We start from the raw sequence: 19,464 nt of genomic DNA, 5'->3' as shown, positions 1-19,464 counted from the left end.
CTATTGCCTAGGGTTCCCATTAGTCCCTGTTTCCCAGTGACAGGCCCCAATGCAAAGGCCTTGGTCCCCAGAGTCCCCGAATGCAGCTATTCACTCAATAATGTCCCCGTTCAGTGTTCATAGAAATTTCTGAACTCTTTTTTTCCCATATATTCCTAATGCTGATGCTGAAAAGCGCAGGCCAAGGATCAGCTCCTCCACTGGCACCAGCCTTCTTATTTGCCTGCACCCAGAACCGAGTCGGTGGGGCTGTGAGTGAATCTGCACACACAGAATTTATTCTTTATCACTGGGAAGGATTTTTTTTTAGAAAAGACCCTTTATTTAGAAACCACTGCCAACACCACCTTGATATTGCACTGATCTCATACACCCCCTTCCATGTTATCCCCTTAGCTAAAGAGCGATTCCTGTTCCATTTTCATCTACACCAGGGAGGGACCCCAACCTTTTATATCCACTAGCCACATTCAAATGTAAAAAGACTTGGAGAGCAAAACAATCATAAAAAAGTTCATGGGTTGCCAAGTAATGGCTAAGATTAGCTATTTGGCAGCCCCTATGGGGGCTGGCAGCCTACAGGAGGCTCTGTTTGGCAGTAAATCTGGTTTTTATACAACAAAACTTGCCCCCAAGCCAGGAATTCAAAAATAAGCTCCTGCTTTGAGGCCCCTGGGAGCAACATCCAAGGGGTTGGGGAGCAACATGTTGCCCCTGAGCCACTGGTTGGGGATCCCTGATCTACACCATGAGAACAGAGTCATTTATATATATTTAAGGGTACTAGCAATGCTACTGGGAGAGGCCACTTGTAATTTCCCCCCGGATGTGGCAAGCAATATGGCGACTTCTACTAATTTCATATGACAGTTTGTGGCAAAGTGTAAGCTTGCTGTAGTTGGTCTGTTTAATAAAAAAATAAATCATTAACACAACCATTATTATAAATTGCTTTATTCATCTTTACTGCAATTCTAATATCCCAGTGATTCATTTGGCATTTGGTACCAGATTCTTCATTTAATACATTCATATTCTCATTTCTTTCTGTACCTGGAGTTGATTTTGTAATGATTTTGCCCTTAATGGCTCTGCTCTCCAGTTTTGAATCTTAACTGTCATCTAGTTGCTAGGGTCCAATTCAGCTTAGCAAGATTTACATGGCAACCTTGCAGCCAATCACTGTTGGAATAAGAAAACATGTGACTGCGGGTTGACTTGCCGCACGGGTAACTGTCAGTTAAAATAACGGTTTTCTCACTTCATTTCTGGGATCAGAGGTAAGTGGATCGCACCACATACTACGGGGGACAGTTTAGGAAAATAATGACATAAATGCAGAAAATCGCTATTTAATTGCATCACTGGGATATTAGCATTGGGTTTTGCACATAATATGTACTTTTAATAAATATATAACATGATTATGGGAGAATTGGGGTTGGGGAGCTGGGAGACTACAAACCTCTCAGGATACAAATAGTAAAATTTGGGATAAAAATTGCAATTCTGATTTTAATGTTCCCATTTTTCTGTATTTTGCTTTGTAGTTAAAAAAAAAAGTGCAAGTTTCCAAATTATTAATTGAAAAGTCTGAAATTTCCCATTTATCCATCCACCACCTGTAGCTCTCACAGTGTTTGGGTGACAGTTGGCCACTTGGTGTTCAGTTTCCTCTTCTAATACTATTAATATTCCTATTTCTCTCTCAATCGCACTTTTTTTTTTTTTTAAATCGCCTTCGTTAAAAGCTTTTTAAGAAAAAGTGTTGGAGCTGACATTTCTTAGCCACTATTGGTCCCCTTGATGCTGCCTGAGGCTGGTGACACAGGCAGTCACTGCTTTTCTCTGATCTAAAACTTAAACTGCTCCCATCATCCCCTATCAGACCTGCAGCCTGTAGTCTTCCAACTGTCACTGACCTACAACTCCCATCATCCCCTATCAGACCTGCAGCCTGTAGTCTTCCAACTGTCACTGACCTACAACTCCCATCATCCCCTATCAGACATTCAGCCTGCAGTCTTCCAACTGTCACTGACCTACAACTCCCATCATCCCCTATCAGACATTCAGCCTGCAGTCTTCCAACTGTCACTGACCTACAAGTCCCATCATCCCCTATCAGACATTCAGCCAGTAGTAAACCACCTGTCACTGGCCTACAACTCCCATCATCCCCTATCAGACATTTAGCCTGTAGACTTCCAACTGTCACTGACCTACAACTCCCATCATCCCCTATCAGACATTCAGCCAGTAGTAAACCACCTGTCACTGGCCTACAACTCCCATCATCCCCTATCAGACATTTAGCCTGTAGACTTCCAACTGTCACTGACCTACAACTCCCATCATCCCCTATCAGACATTTAGCCTGCAGTCTTCCAACTGTCACTGACCTACAACTCCCATCATCCCCTATCAGACATTCAGCCTGCAGTCTTCCAACTGTCACTGACCTACAACTCCCATCATCCCCTATCAGACATTTAGCCTGCAGTCTTCCAACTGTCACTGGCCTACAACTCCCATCATCCCCTATCAGACATTTAGCCTGTAGACTTCCAACTGTCACTGGCCTACAACTCCCATCATCCCCTATCAGACATTTAGCCTGCAGTCTTCCAACTGTCACTGACCTACAACTCCCATCATCCCCTATCAGACATTCAGCCTGCAGTCTTCCAACTGTCACTGACCTACAACTCCCATCATCCCCTATCAGACATTCAGGCTTTAGTCTTCCAACTATCACTGACCTACAACTCCCATCATCCCCTATCAGACATTTAGGCTTTAGTCTTCCAACTATCACTGACCTACAACTCCCATCATCCCTTATCAGACATTCAGCCTGTAGTACACCAACTATCACTGACCTACAACTCCCATGATCCCCTATCAGACATTCAGGCTGTAGTCTTCCAACTATCACTGACCTACAACTCCCATCATCCCCTATCAGACATTCAGGCTGTAGTCTTCCAACTATCACTGACCTACAACTCCCATCATCCCCTATCAGACATTTAGCCTGTAGACTTCCAACTGTCACTGACCTACAACTCCCATCATCCCCTATCAGACATTCAGCCTGTAGACTTCCAACTGTCACTGACCTACAACTCCCATGATCCCCTATCAGACATTCAGGCTGTAGTCTTCCAACTATCACTGACCTACAACTCCCATCATCCCCTATCAGACATTCAGGCTGTAGTCTTCCAACTATCACTGACCTACAACTCCCATCATCCCCTATCAGACATTCAGCCTTCAGTACAACAGTCACTGACCTACAAGTCCCACTATCCCATATCAAACCTTCATCCTTTGGCCCTTGTTATCTGATTGCACTCATACAGGTACATTAATCTTCCCTATAGAGGTGGGTGGAGCATACAGACATCACACAGGGGAGACATTGAAGCAGCCCCATCATTGCTAATCCAGCTTCTGTTTTCTATCATGAAATCCAAACCCTATAATCTTCCCCTACCTTTCTACAGGATCCCCACTGTTTTGAGAGCTGCCATTATTGCTACTCCCCCTATGTGCAGAATGATAACCCCCCACTAATGTATTGGTACCTCCTGTTAAACAGACTCTCAGTATCTTTTCCTATTAATGATGGCATCTCATAGACTGGTGCAAGGGATTGTGGGAGTTCTAGTAACAGCTGAGCGCTTCATGTTATGGAGCCATGATCTCTAACTGGAGGGCCCTACCAACTACTGCTGGAATATATCAGGGCCCAAAGGCCACCTGTGCAAGCAGGAAGTTGGTCAGGTCAAACAGCATTCTGGGAAAAAAGTACCTTCTTTGCTTTAACTGTGCCCATTCCCTGAAACCTACAGTAATACAAATCCAGAGAGGTTTTTAGGTACAAATGATCTGACCCCTTTTACAGACAAGTGTGCAATCAGATCAGCAAGTCCCCTCATTATCCATCATCAGTTTATAGGCATTTGTTTTCTAGAAATTCTATTCAGCCCAGAGCTTTGCAAAGAGTTATTTATATATAAATATGTCATTCACAAAACTACAGCTCCCAGCATGCCCAGATAGCCTGCAGCTGCCTTCTGAACTTAGAAACACAAGTAGGAGGTGCCAAATACAGTGTAATTCAAGGGGAACTTTACCTTTAAAGCTGATATACGCTAACGTGAGACAAAATTTAGAATAGAAATATCACAGAAAATAAAAATACTAAAGCAGTTTAGGGTTTGTTTTTGGTACAATGAGAGAAAAGGTGTGTACTTATATAAGGCAGTATATTCTACTATGGACAATAGAGAAGACTGGACCATGTGAGCTCACAATCTCTTCCATCTTTCCATCTCTGTAAAGTGAATTTCCGAGAGACAGAGCGATTTCCTGTGATTTTCCTGAGATTTTTCCTGTGATTTTCCTGAGATTTTCCAGTGATTTTTCCAGTGATTTTCCAGCGATTTTTCTAGTGATTTTCCAGTGATTTTTTTTAATATCTATTTGGAATCACTATCAGCTGATAGCTGTTTTTTTCTGAACACAACTGCTCTTTTAAGAGCAAAATAACTTGGGCACAATGCCACTCTGCGCCCCCCGGAGGAAGGTAAGGAGGCTGCTACTGTTTTTATTTTTATCAAGTAAATGCCCCACTGTACCCCTGTCCCCCCAGCAGTCCTTTATAGTTACACCCTTGTATAAGGAGCTGTCTGAATAAAGTGTTTGTTACTTATTTATAGTAACTGCCCCATAATACAGCAGTGGGCACATTTCAAGCTTAAAATCTGATTCTGTACTAAATTGCCCTTTAAAGAACCTGAATAAATATTTGGTTCTACATGGGGCAGTTTATCACAGAATCAGAAGCTTGAAATCTGCTCCCTACCCCCTCAGGGGGTGCGGGGGGTCTATACAAAATTATTTTGCTATGGGGCCCAGTAACTTAATTACCCCACTGTTCCTATCAGTTACTTTACTGAGCAGTAACTTTTGGGGAAGGGCAGTTTTCACATGGGGTAGTGTCATTTTGTTACTCAGTGTTGGGCCTTATAACGTTCCTTTTAACTAAGAGAATTTTTCTCTTTTTCCCCAGCGAGAAGCTAAATCCGGAACCCTCTCCGAGATTTATAAGGTGAGTAAAAAGGAGTGAGTAAAAAGGAGGGGTAAAAATGGGACCCACTCACTGTAGGGGCTGCTAGAGCAGGGAATCTGGGAGCTGGTTTGGTGAGACCCCACTTAGTTGTATGAATGTTCCAGCCTCCAGTAACCTCTCTCTTACATGGACCTTGTGTTTCTCACCCCCACAGTCCCCTCCCTCCCTATAGGTAATACATGTTTTTCACCCTGGGAAATATTATTTTATCAATAAAATCCCTTCTATTGATATTTTCCAGCCTCCTGATGGTCGGCTGACCAAGGGTGTGCTTCTCGGACAGGGCGGCACTGGCGATGTGTACAAGGTAAGGACCCAACCAATTTCTTACAGAGTAGAGGGGGACTGAAAGCAACTTTAATGTGCTATCCCTACCCCTGCTTTGCACACCAAGAAATTATCTGATAACTGGTAATTCTGTAGCCCTTTTATTCTACTGTCAATGGCTCCCCAGGAGCGCTCATATTCCATAGAAGTAGCCATATACATATAACACATTTAAATTAACTTTCAGTATGTAGACTTTTAGAATATAGTGATACTTTGAGACAATTTGCAGTTGGTCTTCATCTTTCTTTTGTGCGGTTTAAGAATTATTTAGTTTTTTTGTTCAGTTAACCCTTTCCGTCTATGTTACAGGGTCACCACCATCGCAAAGGTGTTGTCGCCGTCAAGATGGCCAACATCACTTGGGTAGGGTATCCTTATATTTCCATTCTCCATATCATTGCTATTGGTGTGGTTGCCTATGGGAGCTAAAGGGTTTCTATTATTTCAATCTAGAGCGAGGCTTCGGTAAGTAGAGAAGTGAACTTTCTCCGGAAGTTCGGCGGCCATAAGAACATCGCCGCTTTCCATGGAGCCTATTACAGGGCACCTCTGGAGAAGAGCAAACCGGAGCTCCTGGAAGTAAGGAAATATTTTCACGTTTGTCCCTCGTGCCAAAGAATTCTCCATTGGTGGTGATATAATGCACGGCCTGACTTCATTTCTTTCTATTGCAGCTTGTCCTTGAGTACTGTGATGGCGGATCCCTGCAGGACCTGATCACCAAGACCAATGGCCAATCCCTGAAAGAGACCTGGATTGGCTATGTCTGCAGGGAGGTATTGAAGGTAAGGCCAGAATAATGCCTTGAGGGACTCTCCTATTATTTTGCTTTACATATAACTATATTCTTATAACATACATCTCAATCTCCCCAGGGGCTCGAGTTCGTCCACCAACACCAGGCTGTTCATAGGGACATTAAGAGCCCCAACATCATGCTCACCAAGGAGGGGAAAGTCAAGCTGAGTGAGTATAACTTACAGGAATAACATGAATGGATGGCGAGAAGCTTTTGTGAATGTGAATTTAGAGTGATGCATAATTCAGGTTTTTATGTTATTGCCTTTAAAAACGCATTTTCTGTTCATACGCATAATCTGTCATTTCAGTTGACTTTGGACTCTGCTGGGACCTGGACCCCAAGACAGGGAAGTGCAGCGAGGGAGACGGAACGCCACACTGGATGGCACCTGAGACCTTTAGGAGGAACAACAAGCGTGTGGCGTACGACACTAAAGTAAGTTGTACTTGGTTCTGTGTTTTCCATTCATTGTATGCAGGCACTGATGGAAGAACCACCTTGTTAATGAGTAACCAAATCATTCGCTAACCCAATGGTCTCCTTCTAATGCTCTTTTGTGTCTGTTTTCCAGTGTGACATCTGGTCGTTGGGGATAACCGCCATTGAAATGGCCGAGGGAGAACCACGTAAGTGAATCCCAACAATTCGGTACTTTGGAACTACAGGCTAGTTGCCTAAACTGGCAAAGGGCATTTATTTAGTAAGATGCAGGAATCCTGGCTGGGCCGGTGCCTTTACATACAGGAGTATAGTTTGTGGTACCCTAGTTAGTCTGCTGCTTACATATGTTTAAAGAATTGATGAATTTTTTTTTAATTTTTAGCTTATGCTGAGGAAGAACGAGTCAAGGACCTGATCCTTAACAACAATTCACCTCAGCTTCGATCAAACACCTGGTGAGTCCTGTTGTTATAGATTTTTCTGTCCTGTCACTCTTTATCTTATTTATGCATTTAAACTATTTCAAGTAATAAATCTGTTTTTTATTGTAAAGCTGAAAGTTAATTTTCATTACTTTTTTTCAGGTCACCGTGTTTTGTATCCTTCTTGGATTCCTGTCTCAAGAAGGATCCTACAGAGAGATGGAGTGCTAAAGAACTCCTTCAGCACCCATTCATCACTGGCCTGCCGCCTACGAAGACCATCAGGGCGGAAATCAAAGAACATCTTCGGGCTCAGCACAACTGGCCGGAAAAGAAAAGTGAGGGAATCCTTTATATTTGGTATAACTGCACCATTGTACATGGAGAAGCTGCAAGAGTTGGTCTCATTATAGTGGCGCTAGAGATAATGAACAATTTAAGGGGTATTTTTCAACCAAATATGACTTTTTAGTATAATATTAACAATGGGATTCTAAGACAAGTTACATTTGGACCTCCATGTGCAAGTTATGGCAAACATTTCTAAGCAGGGATGGGATCACTTGGGAAGAGTGTTAATAGCAGCACTTGTGTGTGATCCAATTTTTTCCAAATAATGAGACCAAAAAAAAGGGAGTTTTTGTTTTGGTTCGTTCCTTACTGTAATTTAATTGATTTTTACAGGATTGAGACGAGCAGCTCGCTGGGCCATAAAGCATCTGTGGCGCGCTTGTGACATCTGCGCAGAGACATCCACAGAAGGAAAGGAGGCTCAGCAATTGGCACTGGAGGGCTTTTCATAGTATTGATCTTGTGGCCAATAACATCAAATGCCCAAGATGAATCTCCGGAATAACATCCAAGGAGAAAGAAACAGGTATTGTCTCTGTTAAATATCCCTATACATTGGTCCTATAAAGCTTTAGGCCAACATTTTCTCGGCTGCCCAACAAACACCAGTTTAGTCCCCACTGAATCTCCACTCAGCAAAGAGCTGCATTTTTAGCTAGAAACACCTGTGTGTATTTCCTGGTTAAAATCCTCCCCATGTGCAAAGAGACCCGGGCAGAAGGGAAAAGCACTGCTCTGCCATCTTTCCTTTCCCAGGCGCTCCTGCAGACTCAGACTTGCACGTGTGTGGGACAGTAATATTCTCTGACAACTGACACTTGGGAAAGCAAAGTAAGAAGATGGCACTGTACTACTTTTTTCAATGGCTAGTGCATTTTATTTCTAAATAAGGAACACCAGCCTAGGGGTAAAATTCCATAAAATGTTGGCACCACTAGTAAATAAGGCTATCCTTGTCCTTTAATGTCACACTAAATCCTCCATAATGATATACTACTAACCAATTTTTATTTTGTTTTTCAAACAGCACCAGTGCCAACTACTGCTCCACCATTGGACGGGTAAGTATTCCCACAGCTCCACTTGGCAAATTCTCACATTTAATAAATACATACACATAGGAATATTCCATGTACAGCGCCCAGCAAGTTGCCAGGGGTAGCAAAAAGTCACTGACTTTTACATCAAAATTTTGGCTCTTCCAGTGGAGAAAGTGCTATTGTGCTCTCTGCACTAGCAATGCGGCTCCCCTCTGATGCTAAAAAGCTAAGCACGGGGGGAGCGAGAGGCCGGCATCAACTTGGCCTCCTCAGGTGGCTGGGACCCTTGAGGCAGCACTGCACCCCACTGTACACTAGCAGAGGCTTTTCTTCAGATCCCCCCTCCACATTCCTATAAAAATGCTACACATACATTAAACAGTGTTAAGAGAGGGCTGCAGGCATATTTAGCAAGGGACAAATACAGGCAAACTGACATAAACCCTTAGTAGAAGTTGATTCAGGGACTTGTCCGATTGCCCTTTTGGGAGTCAGGAAGGAATTTTCCCCCCTTTGAGGCAAATTGGCTCCGGCTTCAGATGGGGTTTTTGCCTTCCTCTGAATCAACTACTAAATAGGAACCTTCCATCTACACTAAAACCTGAACTAAATGGACAGAAGTCCTTCCCAACATAAATTAATATGAATAAATCTAATATATAATGTTTATAAATAAACTTTTATACATGTATTTTATTGGTGTTCTTGCATTTTTATAGTACCATAGTATTGCTAAGGAATTTTAGAGTATGGAGACCTGCAGTGCAAGGGAAAAGGGTAAAATGAAGAGAGAAGTGGAATCAAGGAGCAGGGGTGGGAGCAATGGGGAAAAGAGAGACACTAAGGAATAATAAGTAGGAAATAATCTGTGTTTGATCCCAGTCTCTTGATCTTCATTGAGTTTTGGTTTTGGTCAGTGTTCAAAGCCTTGCACGGCAATTTTAACTTAACACATATTATATATCACATAAAAATGATATATAAGATGTCAATACCCTTAGTACATTTCGGGCCTAGCAGGGACCATCCTATAAGAATAGCACCCTAACTACTAACTAGTCAGTTTCATCACCTGATTGAGGGGAGGGATCATTATGGTAAATGGTGAAATGGTGAATATACACTTACCAATGATAGTGCTGTTGGACTTGTTTAGCAATACAGCAGCCCTTTGCCCTAATATTAATCAATACAGTCTATGACTATTACAGGTATTACTTGCCCTCTAAGGAAAGGCAGGATGGGATGGGAAGTTGTGTTTTGACCAGACCTTTAAGAGACACTTTGATATCAGTTCTATCGCCCCCTACAGGTTGGTGCTTCCCCACACGTTAGGAAGAAATAGAATGAAGCTGGGCCGCCTACCGTGCTTTAGCTGAGGTTGAACAACAAACCCTAAGGATCATAGCATCCATGCCCCTTGATACCCATGAGTATGGAAACGGGACACTGTTACTGGGAGTTGGTGCCGCGCCACCATGTATTTACTGGCGCTGGGTATCCCTTGCACTGATTTAAGCTGGGTGCATTTATAGTACAGTAAATTTCCATTAATATCCTTTGGTTTCCCTAAATTCAGTGCATGGTACCAAATACGAACCTGTGACCGACCCAATAATCTTTAGACATATGAGTGTATTTATCTTATAGCTTAGTGACAGTGTCACTGGGACTGTGCCAAAGAGTGAATAATAAAAGATCCTATAAGAGTAATGGTACTGAGATTATTCTATATAATTAAAAACATGTTACTAAATCATATAATATATAGATTGCCTGTCAATGGGGGTTAAAGGAGTTCCTTGGGTTTCATGTTGGAGTGTTGCCGACCAACAATAAAGGGTCACTAGTACTCTAATACCCTTGTACACTTGTAGTGTGGTACAATAAACTGGAAGAAAATGTATGTAGAGATGAATGCCATGCGTAGGTACTTATGCCCATACTTGCCCCTGTACGTGCGAGTATTTTCTAGGAGAACCTGAGCAGAACCTGATGAATACAGCACTGGCACGCTCATTGATGCAAGGGAATCCTGCCATTACTGCCAGCCTGGCCATGGCTTTTACTCCAGGGTTCCCCTACTGCATTGCCTTAACTGGTACTATGGATTTGCCCCAAGCAACTGACACACTAATGCCATTATTGCCGCATATTAACTCACTCCTTTAGGTCCCTATTGGTGCATCAGGCATCACTGCACCAGGTGCCTTTAGTGGCAGCCGCAATGTCGCAGGAATTCTGGGGGTGGGAAGCTGCATTGTGAAAAGTGGAGTCGTGCACTCCAGGGGAGCCAAATGCCCCACACCCACTCCTTGAAGTATGACCGAAGGGTTGGGACCACTATGTGGGGTTTAGCATTGAAGTGGTATTGTTGCTTGTCAATTTTATAATCATAACTTTGAATTCAGGTGAAAAACTGGAGGGATGCTATATGCCAAAAATACACCCTGCCCACAATTATAAGCCCCGCCAACTGTTAAAAGGCATGGGAACGAGATCTGGGCCACCTACTACATGAGCAAGTATGGCATCAAATTTGGGATTCCATAGGCCCTTACTACTGGAGTCACTACTGGAATCCCTCTTGAGATGGTACCTGGTTCCATCCAGGATACATAAGATAAATAAAGAAGAGTCCAACGGGCTTTAGAGGATGTGGAGAGGAGGGCACGGCCAACCACATGAGTTAGACGATTCTGGTCCAGAGAATACAAAATGACACTCAATTACTTTTAGCAGCTAAACTCACCACAGCAAAATCTAATCTATACTGCAACTTAAGAATAAAATAAATTGGATCCTGGTGAATAAAAGCTCCCTAGTAAATGGCCGACAAAACCAACTTCAAAAAATATGGGCCCCCGGATCCGGTGCGTCACCCTGCTAGACGTGGGCCAAAACCCTTCCCTCCAACCAATCAGAAATGAATGTTTATTCACTTTACAAATGGAAATGTGAGGATACTGTCTAGTTAAGTTGATATACAGTGAAAAAACCAGGTCCGGAGGCATTTCCCAGACATTTAGGGCAATTAGAAAATGCTACAAAACCAAACTGGAAGTAACTTCCATCTATATATGGGATGAGAGAGGAACAAGCGGATCAGGAGGTGTTAAAGAAAGCACCGTTAGTTGAAAGTCATTTTCTCTTATGTTTTTTCATTCTTAAATTTAAACTCTATAATCACAGCATGTTGTACTCTGGGATCGTGGAAGCCCCGAACTCCCAGACACTGCAATTCACAGCCCCTTTTATTCAAGAACTTATCATCATCTCACTTTACTTGCTCTATTATTCACCTACGTTTATAATAACAGGCACACCAGAGATTGTTACTAAATGTACTTTTATTGTGATAAATAAATGTTCCACATGCTTTTGTACATTGAATGTGTTTAATAAAGGCAAATTTAAAAAAGATAAAGGGGGAAATGATCGCATTGCAATGACAGGGATTATAAAGGTTGGAGTGAGGGCTGCATCAACGAGTTGATGCGGTCCCTGATCTGATAAAAAAATCAAGCCTGTCCGATTGATTTCTGTTGAAGGGCCCCATACATGGGCAGATATGCTGCCAAGTTGGTCTTAAGGCACCTTAAAATTCCCTGTGCATGGTCACCTTAAGGAGTTAGCGCATCTCTCAGTACAGCATCATCTGTGCGATGCTATTGGCTGGTGACAGCAGGTTCAACAATGACTTTCTCCCAAACTGTCCAATAGCAACAGTCCAGGTTTCAGCCTTGTAAATTCTGAACAATAATCTGGCCAATGACCACTTCTGTTGGCACAGACCCGCCTCCACAAGACACACACACACCCCCAAATATCATGACCCCACTTCAGTATGTCACTGCTCTGACCCCAATATAATCATCCCGCTATTTTGTTCTATTTAGGCTGAGGTCAAATGTGGCAACCCTATGTTAAAGTGTGACTGGATGTGGTCACAAACCTATGGGCCAATAATACGTATGTGCTAATAAACTAACTGAGATACAGTGGTTTCTGCCTAATAACTAAGAAGTATAGGGGATTTAACGCCATAGGGGCCATTATGTTGGTCCCTACATTTCTAAGTCAGAATAGCAACAGCCATCACCAATTAAAGGGCCAGTAACACCATACAACGAAAGTTGCCCATTAGCTGAACACTGAAACAGATGGCTGTGCATTGGGGAAGCTGCAATGTATCTGAAAGCTGTACAGGAGGGCTATATAAACAATGGGCACTTGGTGTCACTAGTCACCCATGATTTGCTTTTTGTTACTGGTTATTATAATTAATAACACATATTTACGGAGCTATATGACAGAAGGGTGTAGACATCAAACATACAAATTATACTTAATCACTGACTGATATAGGGGATAAAGAGGGCATTACCCATTAGAGCTTTCAATCTAAACATTATAAAGGTTCTACTATGCTTTTTGCCCACATGCATGTAAAAGCATGCCCGTCAGTGCTCATTCAAAGACCACTTGTGTCCAGCATTTGGCTGCACTCTGCACCTAGCACCAGATTGCATACAGCCACAGTGCAGGCTGTAAGTAATATTGGGGGGTATACATTGTTTCGGAGGGACAGGGGCAATAGAAAAGGAGGAGGAGTGTGTCTGTTCATTAAGCAGGAATTAAAAGCAAATATTAGGGAGGAAGTGATGGGGTTAACAGAGGGAGCTGAATCCTTATGGGTTGAGCTTCTCACAGATAGTAAGGAATCTACCAAACTAATTGTAGGGGTATGCTATAGACCCCCTAATGTAAGCGAAGAGGAGGAGGCCCAGCTCCTGTTGCAAATAGAAAAGGCTGCTAGTTTGGGGCAAGTGATAATAATGGGGGATTTTAATTACCCTGATATTGACTGGGGCAATAGTACTGCCAGGACAGTAAATGGGAACAAGTTTATAAACTTGCTGCATGACAACTTTATGTCACAAGTTGTTGAGGAGCCAACCAGGAACCATGCTATACTAGATCTAGTGATCTCTAATGACCCAGAACGTATAGCAAATGTGCAAGTGGTTGAACCCCTGGGTAATAGTGACCATAATGTTATTTCATTTAATGTTTGGTGCAGGAAACAAATTTACACGGGGGCAACAAAGACAATGAATTTTAGGAAGGCAAATTTTAGCTCCTTAAGGGCAGCGCTTCAGGGCATAGATTGGGGGCATTATGTTTTCTGATAAAAACACAGAGCAGAAATGGTTGTCATTTAAAATGATATTAAATCATTACTGTTCTCAATTTATTCCATTAATAAGAAAAAGTAGAAGTGTTAAGAATCACCCTATGTGGCTTAACTCTGAGGTAAAGAAGTTAATAGGGAGAAAAAGGAAAGCTTTTAAGAAATATAAGTCAGAGGGGACAGTAGCTGCGTTTAATGATTATAAACACTATAACAAGTGTTGTAAAACAGCAATCCGGAAGGCAAAGATAGAAAATGAGGAGCGCATCGCGGCCGAGGCCAAGACTAACCCCAAAAAGTTTTTTAAGTATATTAATAGTAAAAAGATGCAGGTTGAGGGTGTGGCCCCATTGAGTTATAATAACAATATGGTTACAGCGGATACAGAAAAGGCAGATGTGCTTAACCAGTTCTTTTCTTCTGTGTATACAGTAGAGGAGCCAGTGGGCCAAGTCCCACCCAATAGCTGCACTGTTGCCTCAGCTCCAACTACACAGTGGTTGGCACAGGATATGGTGCTTAAAGGGTTACACACGATAAATGTAAACAAGGCACCTGGGCCAGATGGAATACACCCTCGGGTACTGAGAGAGCTAGGGGCAGAATTGCAGTGGCCCTTGTTTCTGATATTCTCAGACTCTCTTTCATCAGGTATGGTACCTAGGGATTGGAAGAAGGCGAATGTCATTCCCATATTTAAAAAGGGAGTAAGATCTCAGCCTGGCAATTATAGGCCTGTAAGTTTGACATCCGTGGTGGGCAAGTTATTTGAAGGCTTGTTAAGGGATCACATTCAAAATTATGTAGTGGAGAATGCCATTATGAGCAGTAATCAGCATGGCTTTATGAAGGACAGGTCATGTCAGACCAATTTAATTGCTTTTTATGATGAGGTAAGTAAGAAGCTGGACAGTGGGGGATGCAGTAGATATCATCTATTTGGATTTTGCGAAAGCATTTGATACCGTTCCCCACAAACGACTGCTTTCTAAGCTAAGGTCTATTGGTCTTAGTGAAGCCGTTTACACATGGATAGAAAACTGGCTACAGGATCGGGTACAGAGGGTGGTTGTTAATGGTACATTCTCTACTTGGAATAAGGTCCTCAGTGGGGTCCCTCAGGGTTCTGTACTGGGTCCACTTTTGTTTAATTTGTTCTTAAATGACTTAGGGGAGGGTATTATGAGTAATGTATCAGTGTTTGCAGATGACACAAAACTCTGCAGACCAGTCAATTCTATCCAGGATGTGACATCCCTGCAGCAGGATCTTGACCAACTGGCAATCTGGGCAGCTAAGTGGCAGATGAGATTTAATGTGGATAAATGTAAGGTCATGCACCTGGGATGTAAAAACATGCAAACCCCGTATACCCTTAATGGGACTGCAATAGGCAAATCCATAATGGAGAAGGACCTTGGAGTCCTTGTAGATAATAAACTTGGCTGTAGCAAGCAATGCCAGGCAGCAGCTGCAAGGGCAAACAAGGTTTTGAGCTGTATTAAAAGGGGTATAGATTCACGGGAGGAGGGGGTTATTCTTCCCCTTTACAGAGCGCTGGTAAGGCCCCATCTAGAATATGCTGTTCAGTTTTGGTCTCCAGTGGTCTCCGGGACATTACTGAGTTAGAGAGGGTCCAGAGAAGGGCAACTAAGCTGGTAAAGGGTATGGAAAGTTTCAGTTATGAAGAAAGACTGGCCAAGTTGGGTCTGTTTACACTGGAGAAGAGGCGCTTAAGAGGTGACATGATAACTATGTATAAATATATAAAGGGATCATATAATAACCTTTCTAATGTTTTATTTACCAGTAGGTCCTTCCAACGGACACGAGGGCACCCACTCCGTTTAGAAGAAGGGAGGTTCCATTTAAACATTCGGAAAGGATTTTTTACAGTGAGAGCTGTGAGGTTCTGGAATTCCCTCCCCGAATCAGTCGTGCTGGCTGATACATTATATAATTTTAAGAAGGGGCTGGATGGATTCTTAGCAAGTGAGGGAATACAGGGTTATGGGAGATAGCTCTTAGTACTAGTTGATCCAGGGACTGGTCCGATTGCCATCTTGAAGTCAGGAAGGAATTTTTTCCCCTCTGTGGCAAATTAGAGAGGCTTCAGATGGGGTTTTTTGCCTTCCTCTGGATCAACTAGTAGTTAGGCAGGTTATATATAGGCATTATGGTTGAACTTGATGGACGTATGTCTTTTTTCAACCCAACTTACTATGTTACTATGTTACTTACTAAGTACAGGGCCCTCCAGTGCTCGCTAACTTACATGTCTGAATGATGCGTGTGTTAGGCAATGGGTATAAAGTTGCCACCCTGCTGGAATTTGACCAGACTAGCCAGTAAATCAGCTAGGGCCTGTATTAGTAACTCGCCAGAGATGTATTTGCAGGTAACTTTGGCTCCCTGACTAGGGTTGCCACCTTCCCGTGGCCATAGATCTGGGTAGGGACACACCGTCAGTGGGCATGGTGTGGCGTCTCTTGCCGGAACTCCTGACGGCTGCTGTTCTCCCTCCCCAAAAGTAACTATATTATATGAGCACTCGGTGGGGGGGGGAATGTTGGGCAGGCAACGGGGGTCCCTTGGGGGTGCAGGGGCCATGACGGGAGCCCCTCAGGCCCCGGTGGGCCATGCACCCTCCAGTTTGACCAGCTCAACCATTTTCTTACCCCATGACATTATCGCCCTGTCCCCAATTAAATCCCTGCTACCCCCCAACTGAATGGCAGTATTATTATTATTATTATTTATTATTACTTGAAATACTTTTTAGTCTACAACACAATGATAAAATTAACTCTTTGTCATCAGAGTTAATTTTGTTCCCAAAGGTGGAAGGGAGAGTAAAACTTGGCAGATTTCTAGTATTGCTGTACAGGGGCATTAAAGGCAAAGTATTTGTATATTTCTATGTATCATGATTATTTATGTATTTACTGTAGAGTATAATGAGTCAGTGATCCTTATACCTCTTTCCTTCCCACTCTGATCACTGGCCATTCACTATGCAACAGTGCAACAACCCCAGCAACAAAGCAGTTCAACTGCACCCAGGGCCGCCATCAGGGGGGCACAGGGGTTTCCTGGAAAGTTCCTAATCCTAAATCATTTGTTACTTTTTTTTCCTTTAGAAATCCAGACACTCAGCCTGGAGGGGAGTTGCTGCTAGGAGGCACAGACCCCAAGTACTACACTGGAGATTTCCACTACCTCAGCGTGACTCGCAAGGCCTACTGGCAGATTCACATGGACCAGTAAGTGTTAAATGCTTTGACACTATGATTCACTGCTCAGAGCTCCCTTGTGTAGATATAACAATTTGTTCAGTTGATACCCAGTCACATTAGGCCGACGGGGCCACTCGACCCAAAACCGCTGCCTTCCTCCCTCGTGGCTGGCTGGGGTTTGTGGGCCCCCACACTCCACTGCTGCCCAGGGTCTGACCAGGTGTACATGGGAGGGCAGGAATTTGCACCCATAACCTTTACCCTCCTCTCTCCCTTCTGGCTTGGATCTGCAGGCCCCTGAGGTGCAGGCGGGAAATTGCAATGGGGCATTGGGGGGGGGTAGTTTTAAATGGCCGGAGGAGAAAAGCTTGCAAAAAAGGATGAGCGTGGTAGACCCTGGACACCCAGTCCAACACTGATGATATCAGTCTGATCTGTTGTTCCTTATTACTACATGCTGTATTTAACTACACAAGAGATGCCCAGTTTGACCAACTGCTCCTGACTCTAACCCACCCATTCTGAACCTGAAAATCAAGCCTTTTATGCAACCAGTGACTTCTGTTTATCCCCCCACCCCCTCAATCTTATACTGCCAATGGTCTCCTTTGTAGCTTCCCATATTTCTAATCTTGGTCAACTCTTTCCTTAAGGGCTCTGGCACACCGGCGAAAATGTAAATCTCCGGTGGAGAAATCGCGCCGCCGCGTATGCCATCCCACCGGCGATTTACATTTTCGCCGGTGGGATGGCATAACAGGGAGATTTGTCACGGGCGACTAATCTCCACGTGTGCCAGAGCCCTAATGAGGAAAGTTTCCCTAATGGTTAAGTTAAATTTAGGGATTAAGCCAGTGTTAATGTAATGTAGTGCAGTAGGTGGCCCATAGTTGACTCTCCATGGTGTTTCTTCAGGTTGGGCGTTGGGGATCAGCTCACCCTATGCAAGGGCGGCTGTGAGGTCATTGTTGACACCGGGACATCACTGATCACTGGTCCTTTGGAGGAAGTGACAGCCCTACAGAAAGCTATTGGTGCCGTCCCATTAATCCAGGGACAGGTAAGATTTTGTATATATTAGAGCAACAGCCAACATGGTGTACATTTGTGACTCTTTTCCACCTCCATTTGCTCCCTGTTATAGTTAATGGGAATCTCTCGGCTTATGGCACACACAACTGGAGAGATTGAGGTTTTTCAGTTTCCATTATCTGTAATGGGAGGCAGACTGAGACAATTTGCAGCTACAAAACAGCCATTTGCACCATTGATTCTATGTCCTCAGCCTGAGTAGAATGAATCACCGGTGTGATTTCTTTTGCAGTATATGGTGCAGTGTGATAAGGTCCCCACATTGCCGGTTATCAGCCTGACACTAGGAGGACAGGTTTACACCCTGACAGGAGAACAGTATATAATGAAGGTGAGTACATTTAGTTGCAGTGAATGGGGAAGGGGATTCGTTAGCAGTAACTACACTGTATATGCTAGGGGTTTATTCTTACTGTGGGGGTGTGAGGCATGGCAGCGCATATCAGTATAGTATAAGAGTTAGTGATGGCACAATGGACATTGCTGTGATGACGTTGACTGTTTTCTCTCACACTTTCCTCCCTAAAGGTATCCCAGCGGGGCAGTACCATCTGCCTCAGTGGCTTCATGGGTCTTAACATCCCTCCTCCAGCCGGACCCCTTTGGATACTTGGAGACGTTTTCATTGGCCAGTATTACAGCGTTTTTGATCGAGCTAATGACTGTGTTGGATTTGCTAAGGCTAAGTGATATCCCCGCTCACCAAGAATAATGATATGAGAGCAATAGTTAACTCCTGCCAGACTACTGCAATTATTAACCTGTTCCACTGACTACAGAGCCCTCACGCGCGGGTCCTGCCAGCCACCAGGTTTTTAGGTTTTATTGATCACCCTTACGCACAAAATCTGCTTGATTAACCCTGAGGGCAAGGCACTGCTCTGATACTTGTGTTGTGTAGGAATCATAGGAAGTCTTAGCCAACGAGCTATTGCTCAGTCAAGTGCTTCCTGCACTGAAATATTTAACCCCTACCTTCCAAAAAGTCTCAGATCAATGCATCCTAGCTGCTCCGGCAGAGAAGGACCTGTGACAGGAGCCGATGGTTTGACCAGTACACAGTTGTAGGCAAGATCATCAGACAAGGCTCATTGGTACTTGTTTAATGTAAAGGGCAAGTAATCACTAAATTCCTCTAGTGTTGGGTAAGGGCTAGTGTGGGTCGACCCTACTCTAACCCGTCTGCTCTCAACCCACACCCCACCTAGGAAGGCAGCTGTATTTATAGACCTGTGTCGACCCGAATATGCTGCGGGGGGTTGGCCCATTTACGGGTTCAACCTCCTCTCTGCTGCATGTAAGTAAAAGCTGGAACTTTTAAGGCTATCCTTAACCAGGCCTGGACTGGGAATCAAAATAGGCCCTGGCATTTCAAGTACGCAGAGGCCCAAACAGCCCCACAACTCTCACCAT

The 19,464-nt window shown here is 43.6% G+C and overlaps 2 protein-coding genes and 1 long non-coding RNA gene across 4 annotated transcripts; 2 read left to right on the top strand and 1 right to left on the bottom strand.

The window, feature by feature from the left end:
- Window positions 1-938: 938 nt before the first annotated feature.
- On the bottom strand, window positions 939-3,593 carry LOC116410542. The gene is made up of 2 exons (XR_004222463.1): window positions 3,503-3,593; window positions 939-1,182 (listed from the first exon to the last, which is right to left on the bottom strand). It is a non-coding gene; the product is annotated as an uncharacterized LOC116410542 (long non-coding RNA).
- A 2,805-nt stretch (window positions 3,594-6,398) lies between these two features.
- LOC116410535 (serine/threonine-protein kinase 3-like) lies at window positions 6,399-8,961 on the top strand. Of its 2 annotated transcripts, XM_031901383.1 has the most exons (5): window positions 6,399-6,901; window positions 7,099-7,171; window positions 7,301-7,476; window positions 7,823-8,015; window positions 8,517-8,961. In XM_031901383.1, exons 1-4 carry the CDS (start codon window positions 6,883-6,885, stop codon window positions 7,939-7,941), a joined length of 387 nt encoding a protein of 128 aa, XP_031757243.1. In that variant the 5' UTR covers window positions 6,399-6,882; the 3' UTR covers window positions 7,942-8,015; window positions 8,517-8,961. The 2 variants fall into 2 exon arrangements, with proteins under 2 accessions (XP_031757243.1, XP_031757242.1); XM_031901382.1 differs by lacking the exons at window positions 7,823-8,015; window positions 8,517-8,961 and having other exon boundaries at window positions 7,301-7,622.
- LOC116410386 (cathepsin D-like) lies at window positions 7,978-19,080 on the top strand. Its single transcript, XM_031900746.1, has 5 exons — window positions 7,978-8,015; window positions 16,864-16,986; window positions 17,875-18,019; window positions 18,284-18,382; window positions 18,580-19,080. The coding sequence occupies exons 1-5, from the start codon at window positions 7,978-7,980 to the stop codon at window positions 18,739-18,741; spliced, it is 567 nt and encodes a 188-aa protein (XP_031756606.1). The 3' UTR covers window positions 18,742-19,080.
- The last annotated feature ends 384 nt before the right edge of the window (window positions 19,081-19,464 follow it).

This window comes from Xenopus tropicalis, chromosome 4 (genome assembly GCF_000004195.4).
Source record: "Xenopus tropicalis strain Nigerian chromosome 4, UCB_Xtro_10.0, whole genome shotgun sequence".
In the NCBI taxonomy this organism is placed as follows: Eukaryota; Metazoa; Chordata; class Amphibia; order Anura; family Pipidae; genus Xenopus; species Xenopus tropicalis.
The sequence above is the reverse complement of the archived record's forward strand: the minus strand, read 5'-3'. Positions and strand labels throughout refer to the sequence as shown.